Raw genomic sequence first — 13,894 nt, 5'->3', positions numbered from 1 at the left:
TTTGCCCCTGTAGGAGCGGCGATGTGTGTCCTGTAAACAGACAAGGGGGGGGGGGGGGGGGGGGAGGAGGGGCAGGCAAGAAGGACAAAGGGAACGGATCTCCAAGCCTGTTGGATAGTTTGAAACTTTGAATGTAACGCTAGACAGAAGGAAGCAGCATTGTGCAGGAGGAGGCTTAGCCGCTCAGAGAACTGTATCAGGGTCATACAGGCTTTTTATAACACATGGGAGTTTACTCACTAACCAGTCAATGGTAGTAAAATAAAAAACAAATTACAACAGCGTGGCTAAAATACTCCAACTCTGGCTATAGCGGATCATTTTTACCTAATCACCTTTGTTTTGATTGTCTGTGCTTTTTTTTTAATATAATGCAATTTCATGTTTAGCCAATAAGTTGGCTCTTTATATTATTATTTGTAAAGCGCCAACAAAGTCCACAGCGCTGTACAATAGGTGGACCAACAGGCATGTATTTGCAACAAGTCGAGTTGGACAACACAGGAACAGAGGGTGTTGACGGCCCTAAATAAACGAGCTTGCGTTCGAGAGGGAACCATATATAACCAGTGGAGTTGTGTATAAAAAACATACTGAGACTTTAAAGGAATACTACAATGTTACAATACAAACAGACATGGCCCTAGTTAGATTACCGCTACTCCCTCACCAGGTAAAAAAAAATTAAAAAATGTTTCAGTAAGATTTTTTTCCAGCAAAATCCTCCTCATGTGCCATCATCCTGGAGGTGTCTCTTGCTGACTTCTTGTCCAATCAAATGCTCTGTGCAAGTCCAATTAGATACTTCTTATAGAGAAGCATTGAATCCAATGCTTCCTTATGAGCTGCATATGATGATGTACAACATCCTCCTGAATGTCACATGACCATGGGAAACTCTGTGAAACCATGTGAAACTCTTACAATGCAGGTTTCTCTAGTGGCTGTGAGGAAGACAGCCACTAGAGGAATATTAAATCTTCTATAAAAAGATTGCTGTATCTACTAAACGGCAATGATTTTCATTGCAGGTCTAAAAGGACAGGGCTACTGCACCCAGACCACTTCACCAAGATGGAACGAAACAGAGAGCATTATGGAGAATATTTCCAATTCACTTATTTGACCTAAAATGTACGGCAAAGGAGGTTTTTGGTTTTGTTTGTCATCTAGTGTTTTAGAAAAAGGCATAATGATTGAAAACCTAAATATTAACATGTTGCCGGCAGCCATTCCTTTTTTTTTAGCCTCCAGCAATCGTAACTAACAGCTGATAAGAAAAGGTCAGTTTGGTCACAATGTGCAGCAGATTGTTATCATTTGCTTTCTGTTTATTCTGAAGAAAATGTGTGGATCTCATCTTCCATAAGTCCTACTTGTACTCTCCAACACTGGTAATGCAGCTCTTGGCATGCCAGGAGACAGAAAGAAAATGGCGGCGCCCTTAAATGAAGAACTGGATGAGAGCATACTTCCTCTTCCAACAAGGCCACCCTTACAATTAGGGATCCTGGGGAAAATAGCTCTGTGGGATCGCGCTTGTCGACACACAATATATGATTAACAAGCAACAGACGCACTTCTACATGATTCATGTCTCTAGTGTTTTCTGCCTGATGTTCAAAGCAGCAAAGACATGTCTAAGCTGAACATCATGAATAAGAAAATGCTAATCATGCCTTGGGGACATACATTTAGAGCTAAATGTACACTTATAGTACCTTCCTCCTACAGCAAGTTCACCTGTTACTCACACAGTACATATTACTATTTAACCCCTTATGGGCCACTGATGATCTGAGCCACGACAACAATCTGAATTATAAACCAAGATGAAACATCTGGTCCTTCAATGACAACAGGTGGTGGTACTGCTCTCTAACGATACGCAGGAAATGCCATATTTGTATTAGGGTGTGATCGCAAATTGATTTTTTGCTGAAAAAGCAACAGTTCCTTAAAGTGTTTTATATATATATACATATGTCTATAATTTAACAAGACCTTTAAATATAATATATTAATAAAGACAAGCAGACGGGTATTATCAGTATTAATAGACGATATTGAATGTATAGTATGATAAAGAAATGGGCTCTGAGAGAGTGCGCAGACAGAAACAGACATTTCAAATTGTACATAAGAATTCTAATAAATGTTTCATGTTTCTAAACAGACTGAAATTAAATACTGTAGACGGTTAACAAACACAGACTGGGTGACGGACAGTGAGAATTAGAATAAAGAGATCCAAACCTGAGAAATGTCTAGAACATTCCAATGGGTTTGTCTTATTTTGGAATGGGATAGACAGATAGATAGATAGATAGATAGATAGACATTAGATAGATAGATAGATAGATAGATAGATAGATAGACATTAGATAGAGAGAGAGATAGATAGATAGACATTAGATAGATAGATAGATAGAGAGATAGATAGATAGATAGATAGATAATAAGATAGATATAGGGATAGATAGATTGATATATAGACATTAGATAGATAGATAGACATTAGATAGATAGAGAGATAGATAGATAGATAATAAGATAGATATAGGGATAGACAGATAGATAGATAGATATACATTAGATAGCTAGATAGATAGATAGATAGATAGACATTAGATAGATATATAGATATATAGACATTAGATAGATAGATAGATAGATAGATAGATAGATACCATAGATAGATAGATAGATAGATAGACATTAGATAGATAGATAGATAGATAGATAGATAGATAGACATTAGATAGATAGATAGATAGATAGATACCATAGATGGATAGATATATAGATAGATAGATATTAGATAGATAGATAGATAGATATTAGATAGATAGACGATAGATAGATAGATAGATAGATAGATAGATAGACATTAGATAGATAGATAGATAGATAGACATTAGATAGATAGATAGATAGATAGATAGATAGACATTAGATAGACATTAGATAGATAGATAGACATTAGATAGATGGATAGATATATAGATAGATAGATAGATAGATACCATAGATGGATAGATATATAGATAGATAGATATTAGATAGATAGATAGATAGATATTAGATAGATAGACGATAGATAGATAGATAGATAGATAGATAGATAGATAGATAGACATTAGATAGATAGATAGATAGATAGACATTAGATAGATAGATAGATAGATAGATAGACATTAGATAGACATTAGATAGATAGATAGACATTAGATAGATGGATAGATATATAGATAGATAGATAGATAGATACCATAGATGGATAGATATATAGATAGATAGATAGACATTAGATAGATAGATAGACATTAGATAGATAGACAGAGAGATAGATAGATATAGGGATAGATAGATAGATAGATTGATATATAGACATTAGATAGATAGATAGATAGATAGACATTAGATAGAGAGATAGAGAGATAGATAGATAATAAGATAGATATAGGGATAGATAGATTGATTGATAGATAGACATTAGATAGATAGATAGACATTAGATAGATAGATAGATAGATAGATATACATTAGATAGATAGATATATAGATAATAAGATAGATATAGGGATAGATAGATAGATCGACATTAGATAGATAGATAGATAGACATTAGATAGATAGATCGATAGATAGCTCTGACCGATACTGTAATATATTAAATCCATGTTTTAGCTATGACTGTAAAACTGTAATATAATAGATCAATTTATTAGCTATCACTGTAATACTGTAATATAATAAATCCATGTATTCGCTATCATTGTAATATAATAAGTCCATGTATTAGCTATTAATGTAATATAATAAGTCCATGTATTAGCTATTAATATAATAAGTCCATGTATTAGCTATTAATGTAATATAAGAACTCTATGTATTAGCTATGTCTGTAATATAATAAATCCATATATTAGCTATTAATGTAATATAATATATCTATATATTAGCTATAACTGTTATATAATAAATACATTTCTTAGCTTTGGCTGTTATATTATAAATCCATGTATTAGCTATGACTGTGATATAAGTCCATGTATTAGCTATTAATATAATATAATATATCTATGTATTAGCTATTAATATAATATAATATATCTATGTATTAGCTATGACTGTGATATAATATATCCATGTATTAGCTATGGCTGTGATATAATATATCCATGTATTAGCTATTAATGTAATATAATATATCTATGTATTAGCTATTAATGTAATATAATATATCTATGTATTAGCTATTAATGTAATATAATAAATCCATGTATTAGCTATTAATGTAATATAATAAATCCATGTATTAGCTATGGCTGTGATATAATAAATCCATGTATTAGCTATGGCTGTGATATAATAAATCCATGTATTAGCTGTGGCTGTGATATAATATATCCATGTATTAGCTATGGCTGCGATATAATATATCTATGTATTAGCTATTAATGTAATATAATAAATCCATGTATTAGCTATTAATGTAATATAATAAATCCATGTATTAGCTATGGCTGTGATATAATAAATCCATGTATTAGCTATGGCTGTGATATAATAAATCCATGTATTAGCTGTGGCTGTGATATAATATATCTATGTATTAGCTATGGCTGTGATATAATATATCTATGTATTAGCTATGGCTGTGATATAATATATCCATGTATTAGCTATGGCTGTGATATAATATATCCATGTATTAGCTATGACTGTGATATAAGTCCCTGTATTAGCTATATGGCTGTTATACAGTAATCAGAGTTCTATCTGACTCTAAGACTTGCCTCTATCTGCCTGCTACAGATACAATGTGTCACTCTAGTTACAGTGAGCGAGCAGTGATTGGTCAGAGCGCAGCACATGACTGAACTTTCAGCCAATGGCTGGCGTCTGAGCGGCTCGGGCTTCCAGTGTTGGAGCTGGTTATTCTCATTCAAATCGCTGCAGCCGGAGAGTGACCGGAGCGGGCGGCCCTTACTGCGGCCAGTACCCGGGGAGCCACCTACCGCCATGCCCTGCCTGCTGGTAACACACAGGGTCCTGGGGGATGCTGACCCTCCCTCTAACCCCGGGGGGTGCTGACCCTCATTATTACCCCAGGAGGTGCTGACCCTCATTATTACCCCAGGGGGGGCCGACCCTCATTATTACCCTAGGGGGGGCTGACCCTCATTATTACCCCAGGAGGTGCTGACCCTCATTATTACCCCGGGGGGGCTGACCCTCATTATTACCCTAGGGGGGGCTGACCCTCATTATTACCCCAGGCGGGCTGACCCTCATTATTACCCCAGGGGGGGCTGACCCTCATTATTACCCCAGGGGGGGCTGATCCTCATTATTACCCCAGGGGGGGCTGATCCTCATTATTACCCCAGGGGGGGCTGACCCTCATTATTACCCCAGGGGGGGGGGCTGACCCTCATTATTACCCCAGGGGGGGCTGATCCTCATTATTACCCCGGGGGGGGGCTGACCCTCATTATTACCCCAGGGGGGGGGGGCTGACCCTCATTATTACCCCAGGGGGGGGGGCTGACCCTCATTATTACCCCAGGGGGGGGGGCTGACCCTCATTATTACCCCAGGGGGGGCTGACCCTCATTATTACCCCAGGGGGGGCTGACCCTCATTACCCTAGGGGGGGCTGACCCTCATTATTACCCCAGGAGTGCTGACCCTCATTATAACCCTAGGGGGGGCTGACCATTATTACCCAAGGGGGGGGGCTGACCCTCCCTGTAACCCCGTGGGTGCTGACCCTCCCTGTAACCCCCGTGGGTGTTGACCCTCCCTGTAATCCCAGGGGGTGCTGACTCTCATTATTACCCTGGGGGGGAGGGGGGTGACCCTCTCTATTACCCCAGGGGGGGCTGACCCTCATTATTACCCTACGGGGGGCTGTCCCTCTCTATTACCCCAGTAGGGGCTGAGTCATTCTATTACCCCACCTCCCATTGCTCCAGGTGAGCCTGGGGTGCTAGGTATACTGCCTCCCCCTGATAGGTCAGTGTGCTCGGTGCTGTGAAGATGCCAGTCAGGAACAGATACAATCTGGTGGATGATGGCTGTGACTCCAGGGTTCCCCTGCACAATGAGGAAGCGTTCCAGCATGGGATCCACTTCCAGGCTAAGGTAAGACTCCCCTATCTGTGCTGCTCAGGGTGAATGCTGTAGATAATGTATGTTACTTTATAATATACTGTCCATCCCCTGCTACCTGTGCTGTATATTATACTGTCCATCCCCTGCTACCTGTGCTGTATATTATACTGTCCATCCCCTGCTACCTGTGCTGTATATTATACTGTCCATCCCCCTGCTACCTGTGCTGTATATTATACTGTCCATCCCCCTGCTACCTGTGCTGTATATTATACTGTATGTCCCCCTGCTACCTGTGCTGTATATTATACTGTCCATCCCCTGCTACCTGTGCTGTATATTATACTGCCCACCCACCTGCTACCTGTGCTGTATATTATACTGTCCATCCCCCTGCTACCTGTGCTGTATATTATACTGTATGTCCCCCTGTTACCTGTGCTGTATATTATACTGTCCATCCCCTGCTACCTGTGCTGTATATTATACTGCCCACCCACCTGCTACCTGTGCTGTATATTATACTGCCCACCCACCTGCTACCTGTGCTGTATATTATACTGTCCATCTCCTGCTACCTGTGCTGTATATTATACTGTCCATCTCCTGCTACCTGTGCTGTATATTATACTGTCCATCCCCTGTTACCTGTGCTGTATATTATACTGTATGTCCCCCTGTTACCTGTGCTGTATATTATAATGTCCATCCCCTGCTACCTGTGCTGTATATTATACTGCCCACCCCCTGCTACCTGTGCTGTATATTATACTGTCCACCCCCTGCTACCTGTGCTGTATATTATACTGCCCACCCACCTGCTACCTGTGCTGTATATTATACTGTCCATCCCCCTGCTACCTGTGCTGTATATTATACTGTATGTCCCCCTGTTACCTGTGCTGTATATTATACTGTCCATCCCCTGCTACCTGTGCTGTATATTATACTGCCCACCCACCTGCTACCTGTGCTGTATATTATACTGTCCATCCCCTGTTACCTGTGCTGTATATTATACTGCCCACCCCCCTGCTACCTGTGCTGTATATTATACTGTCCATCTCCTGCTACCTGTGCTGTATATTATACTGTCCATCCCCTGCTACCTGTGCTGTATATTATACTGTCCATCCCCTGCTACCTGTGCTGTATATTATACTGCCCACCCCCTGCTACCTGTGCTGTATATTATACTGTATGTCCCCCTGCTACCTGTGCTGTATATTATACTGTCCATCCCCTGTTACCTGTGCTGTATATTATACTGTCCATCCCCTGTTACCTGTGCTGTATATTATACTGCCCACCCCCCTGCTACCTGTGCTGTATATTATACTGCCCACCCCCCTGCTACCTGTGCTGTATATTATACTGTCCATCTCCTGCTACCTGTGCTGTATATTATACTGTCCATCTCCTGCTACCTGTGCTGTATATTATACTGCCCACCCCCCTGCTACCTGTGCTGTATATTATACTGTCCATCCCCTGCTACCTGTGCTGTATATTATACTGTCCATCTCCTGCTACCTGTGCTGTATATTATACTGCCCACCCCCCTGCTACCTGTGCTGTATATTATACTGCCCACCCCCCTGCTACCTGTGCTGTATATTATACTGTCCATCCCCTGTTACCTGTGCTGTATATTATACTGTCCATCCCCTGCTACCTGTGCTGTATATTCTACTGCCCACCCCCTGCTACCTGTGCTGTATATTATACTGCCCACCCCCCTGCTACCTGTGCTGTATATTATACTGTCCATCCCCTGTTACCTGTGCTGTATATTATACTGTCCATCCCCTGCTACCTGTGCTGTATATTATACTGCCCACCCCCTGCTACCTGTGCTGTATATTATACTGTATGTCCCCCTGCTACCTGTGCTGTATATTATACTGTCCATCCCCTGTTACCTGTGCTGTATATTATACTGTCCATCCCCTGTTACCTGTGCTGTATATTATACTGTCCATCCCCTGCTACCTGTGCTGTATATTATACTGCCCACCCCCTGCTACCTGTGCTGTATATTATACTGTCCATCCCCTGCTACCTGTGCTGTATATTATACTGTCCATCCCCTGCTACCTGTGCTGTATATTATACTGTCCATCCCCTGCTACCTGTGCTGTATATTATACTGTCCATCCCCTGCTACCTGTGCTGTATATTATACTGTCCATTCCCTGCTACCTGTGCTGTATATTATACTGCCCACCCCCTGCTACCTGTGCTGTATATTATACTGCCCACCCCCCTGCTACCTGTGCTGTATATTATACTGCCCACCCCCTGCTACCTGTGCTGTATATTATACTGTATGTCCCCCTGCTACCTGTGCTGTATATTATACTGTCCATCCCCTGTTACCTGTGCTGTATATTATACTGTCCATCCCCTGTTACCTGTGCTGTATATTATACTGTCCATCCCCTGCTACCTGTGCTGTATATTATACTGCCCACCCCCTGCTACCTGTGCTGTATATTATACTGTATGTCCCCCTGCTACCTGTGCTGTATATTATACTGTCCATCCCCTGCTACCTGTGCTGTATATTATACTGTCCATCCCCTGCTACCTGTGCTGTATATTATACTGTCCATCCCCTGCTACCTGTGCTGTATATTATACTGTCCATCCCCTGCTACCTGTGCTGTATATTATACTGTCCACCCCTGCTACCTGTGCAGTGTATGGTGTGTCTCCCCCTGCTACCTGTGCAGTGAATGGTGTGTCTCCCCCCTGCTACCTGTGCAGTGAATGGTGTGTCTGTCCCTGCTACCTGTGCAGTGTATAGTGTGTCTGTCCCTGCTACCTGTGCAGTGTATAGTGTGTCTGTCCCTGCTACCTGTGCAGTGTATGGTGTGTCTGTCCCTGCTACCTGTGCAGTGTATGGTGTGTCTGTCCCTGCTACCTGTGCAGTGTATGGTGTGTCTGTCCCTGCTACCTGTGCAGTGTATGGTGTGTCTGTCCCTGCTACCTGTGCAGTGTATGGTGTGTCTGTCCCTGCTACCTGTGCAGTGTATGGTGTGTCTGTCCCTGCTACCTGTGCAGTGTATGGTGTGTCTGTCCCTGCTACCTGTGCAGTGTATGGTGTGTCTGTCCCTGCTACCTGTGCAGTGTATGGTGTGTCTGTCCCTGCTACCTGTGCAGTGTATGGTGTGTCTGTCCCTGCTACCTGTGCAGTGTATGGTGTGTTTTTCCCCTGCTACCTGTGCAGTGTATGGTGTGTCTTTCCCCTGCTTCCTGTAAATTGTACGGTGTCTTCCCCCTCCCCCCCACCTGTGCAGTGTATGGTGTATTGTCCCCCCACCTGTGCAGTGTATGGTGTATTGTCCCCCCACCTGTGCAGTGTATGGTGTATTGTCCCCCCACCTGTGCAGTGTATGGTGTATTGTCCCCCCACCTGTGCAGTGTATGGTGTATTGTCCCCCCTGCTACATGTGCAGTGTATGATGTCCCCTTGTTGCTGTCTGGTTAGTACAGTTGCCTTATTTTTACATAATAGTTAAAATGCCCTGCATATCTCATTGCAATGTACAATTCGGGATTATTCTAGCCCTAGTGACTGAATAATCAAAATTTTATTAACGACAGGAGGCAAATATTTGCTTATCTTTCTTTACTGAACCTCCCAGCAGTAAAGAAATAGTTAACAGTAGTGTAAAACAATTCAACCAATCAGAGTGTACAACAGTATTATATGATGTCATCAAGCTCCTCCCAATTCCTCTTTTTTGCGCATTCGCCGAGGGGTCCTCATCAGAATAGCCAAGATAATAATCTTCAACCCTGTCGCCCGTGTGGGATGTAGAACCCTCTAAGGGATCGGAGATAACGTGGGCGGGGTGAGAAACAGACAATTTCAGGGACTTGGCAGGAGCCTTACCCTTGCCTGCAGACCTACTATCCCCTTTCCAAGGGCGCTTACGTGTGGTCTCCTGATCCGAGGGCTGAGAATCCTCGGAGTCAGAAAGCAAACGTGCGGTAGGATTGACTTCGGTAGAAGTCTTGTCATGGAAGGCTGCCAACGCCTTGGGGATGGATTCGGCAATGGTTGAGACCAGCTAAGTTCTTGGGAGATTGCGGGCTCAGTATTATCAGACATGGTGGGTCTTTAGAGTGGTCTGACCAATAGTCAAGTGTTAAGAAAGAAATTTGGTATAAAATGGGGTTCACCCAACAGTGTTAAATAAAATTCTTATAAATTGGGGGTCACCCAAGTTATTTGCGTAGTTAATATGTAAAAGGCGGCACAATAATTATTAGTGGGGTGACCACTAAAATACACAAGTGGGTTGTACCACTACAATAACAGCAATTGGGGTTCACCACTAAATTTAATTAGACAGATGGTTATGTCTTATAATATAAATAAGTGTGGGATCACTTTGAGTTACTTTATTTGTAGGAGTGGGGTTCACCCTCTGTAATAGTGGTGTTCAGACACCTGTTATAGATTGATTATAAGGAGTGGGTAGTGAGGTGGGGGTCACCCACAGCAAACACTCATGAACAAAGTAACAGAGTAAAAAGGTGGGGGTCACCCACAAGGCCTCTTTATTAATAATAAGAAACAGCAGGTATTTCGTTTTTTAAGCCTGTCAAGAAAACAGATAGGCAAAATGAATCATTGAAAAAAAGGGTGTTAGCACTTTAAAGGTGCTAAAAACAACAAAGAAATAATGTACTTACCGGATCCGTTTGGGAGGAGCTTGATGACATCATATAATACTGTTGTACACTCTGATTGGTTGAATTGTTTTACTACTGTTAACTATTTCTTTGCTGCTGGGAGGTTCAGTAAAGAAAGATAAGCAAATATTCGCCTCCTGTCTTGCCATAAAATTTGTAATAACTATTTATACATCACAGTATTCCTGTATTTCCAATAAACTGTTAAAGAAAATCTTCGAAACACATTTACAAACGATCTGCCGATTCCTTTACTTTAATTACTCGACACGTTGTATACAGTGCCCACAATATATGCTGTGTTACATCTTTAATTCTGAGGATATGTTTCAATGTACAATGGACTGTGGGAGTTATTAAGCAAATTGAAACCTGGGCAGAATTGCAAGTTTCATAAAATATCCACATTGGTAAATAATCTTCATTTCAGCTATATTTCCATCCTGGGTAATCAACCTGTTTTGTTGTTATTACAGCCCTAATTTTCCAAGTCCCTTGTCAGATTTTCACATTTCCCTGTTTAGCGAGTAAGTCTGTGATGTGTTTTTTTTTTTTGTTTTGTTTTTTTCTGTTTGCTTGGAATTATGCAAAAATACAAGTCTGAATCCCCTTCAGACACAAGCAGGCTTAATTGCTGTAATCAAAATGCCGAGATTTCATTCCCAGTATATATCCATTTACATTGTAAAGTGTAAAGTTGGCAGATCGGAGACGTTGGGATATTATTGATGTAACTAAAATCCTATGGTATTTGTTGTATGGTAATTTCGGTCTGCCTGACAATTTCACATCTGCGCTGGTTGGGAGTCTCCCACTGGCTATCCCGATTTATCATGCTTCAGCTCTTTCTGTCTATTTTATTGTGCAAATCAAATCTCCCCCCTGTCACAGCCAAGTTGATGGTTATACTCTGGATTCTGGAAAGAACCTAAAAGAAAGCAAGGCTCATGTGATTTTCAGCAATAATGGAAAAGTCATATATTTTTTAAAAAACATTTTTTTTTTTTTTTTTAGTCCCCCAGCTCTGTAAACTGTACTTTTGGGGGAAAAAAATCAGTATGTGCACATTATAACAGATTTGTTCTCTGTAAACTGCGTTCTAGGGTACCTATAGACCCAAAAATAAAAGCCACTATTTCAGGATTATAATTTCCATTCCACCCACCCCGTTTGTGTTAAAAAGAACTAGGTAAACTTCCAGTTCAGGGAGTCCTCTCCTGCAGCCGCCTACTCCACCTTGGAAGACCTGCTGACATCTTCAATCTAGTCCAATTCATTGCTTCTTAGAAGCAATGGATAGGAGGTATGCATGCATAGCCGAATGCCATGTTTTGGTTCTCAGACCCAGTTTTACTTGGTTCTGGAAGACGAAGTGTCTCTTCTAGAACCGAGGACTGTCAGGAAGATAGCTACTAGAAGCGATTTAACCCTGCAATGTAAACAACCGTTTCTGAATAGTGCAGTGTTTTATATTGCAGGGTTAAAAGGACAAGACCACTGCCCCCAGCAGACCACTTCATTGAGATAAGGTAGTCTGTTTGACCAAAGTGTTCCTGTAACCAAAGCCCAATATAAACTATAAACAACAATGGTATTCGAGAGCACTCATTTTTATTTTTGTGATAGGGTGTATTTATTCCAGGTCCGCCTTCCCTGATAAGTATCAAAGACTGGCAAACATTAAAAAGATAAAGAGACACAATCGAAACATTGCTGTTTTGCCAATAAATGGATTTCATCTTTTCACAATAAGGAGTGCTATACATCATTTTTTGTTTATTCTTTAACCAAAGTCCAACAGGTTTCCAAAATTTCCAATTCAAGACAAACTGTAGATTTATCAATAAACTGCAATCTTTGAGTTTGGATTCCAATATTGTTGAATGGGTTAGGCAGTGGCTGAGTGACAGGCAACAGAGGGTTGTAGTCAATGGAGTATATTCGAAGCATGGGCTTGTCACCAGTGGGGTACCTCAGGGATCTGTACTTGGACCCATTCTCTTTAATATTTTTATTAGTGATATTGCAGAAGGTCTTGATGGTAAGGTGTGTCTTTTTGCGGATGATACTAAGATATGTAACAGGGTTGATGTTCCAGGAGGGATAAGCCAAATGGCTAATGATTTAGGTAAACTAGAAAAATGGTCAGAGTTGTGGCAACTGATATTTAATGTGGATAAATGCAAGATAATGCATCTTGGACGTAAAAACCCAAGGGCAGAGTACAGAATATTTGATAGAGTCCTAACCTCAACATCTGAGGAAAGGGATTTAGGGGTGATTATTTCTGATGACTTAAAGGTAGGCAGACAATGTAATAGAGCAGCAGGAAATGCTAGCAGAATGCTTGGTTGTATAGGGAGAGGTATTCACAGTAGAAAGAGGGAAGTGCTCATGCCATTGTACAGAACACTGGTGAGACCTCACTTGGAGTATTGTACGCAGTACTGGAGACCATATATCCAGAAGGATATTGATACCTTAGAGAGAGTTCAAAGAAGGGCTACTAAACTGGTTCATGGATTGCAGGATAAAAAACTTACAAGGAAAGTTTAAAGGATCTTAACATGTATAGCTTGGAGGAAAGACGAGGCAGGGGGGATATGATAGAAACATTTAAATACATAAAGGGAATCAACACAGTAAAGGAGGGGACTATATTTAAAAGAAGAAAAACTACCACAACAAGAGGACATAGTCTTAAATTAGAGGGACAAAGGTTTAAAAACAATACTCGGAAATATTACTTTAATTAGAGGGTAGTGGATGCATGGAATAGCCTTCCAGCTGAAGTGGTAGAGGTTAACACAGTAAAGGAGTTTAAGCGTGCGCAGTGGTAGTAGGTACAATGCGATTTTTACTTTCAGCTTTTAGTTGGTTATGACTGGTTCTGTTTCTGTGCCCAGTATTGTATCCAGGGTTCCCATGTGCTCAGATCTCTATTGCGCTTGCCCAGTGTGGACCAATGGAGATTTTCCATTTCTCTTGTACCTTCTACTCTTTCTATCCACTGGGTCACTGTGGGGGTTGTGCTTTTTTCCAGTACACTGGGATGAGGTTGTTT

At 41.1% G+C, this 13,894-nt stretch overlaps 1 protein-coding gene across 1 annotated transcript in view; it reads left to right on the top strand.

The window, feature by feature from the left end:
• Nucleotides 1-5,780: 5,780 nt before the first annotated feature.
• LOC134573224 (carboxyl-terminal PDZ ligand of neuronal nitric oxide synthase protein-like) overlaps nt 5,781-13,894 on the top strand; it is a 171,485-nt gene continuing 163,371 nt past the window's right edge. The window contains exon 1 of the mRNA XM_063432820.1: nt 5,781-6,153. Coding sequence (XP_063288890.1) covers nt 6,049-6,153 — 105 coding nt within the window. The 5' untranslated portion in view covers nt 5,781-6,048. The remainder of the gene's footprint in view (nt 6,154-13,894) is intronic.

Source organism: Pelobates fuscus, chromosome 9, assembly GCF_036172605.1.
Source record: "Pelobates fuscus isolate aPelFus1 chromosome 9, aPelFus1.pri, whole genome shotgun sequence".
In the NCBI taxonomy this organism is placed as follows: Eukaryota; Metazoa; Chordata; class Amphibia; order Anura; family Pelobatidae; genus Pelobates; species Pelobates fuscus.
The sequence above is the reverse complement of the archived record's forward strand: the minus strand, read 5'-3'. Positions and strand labels throughout refer to the sequence as shown.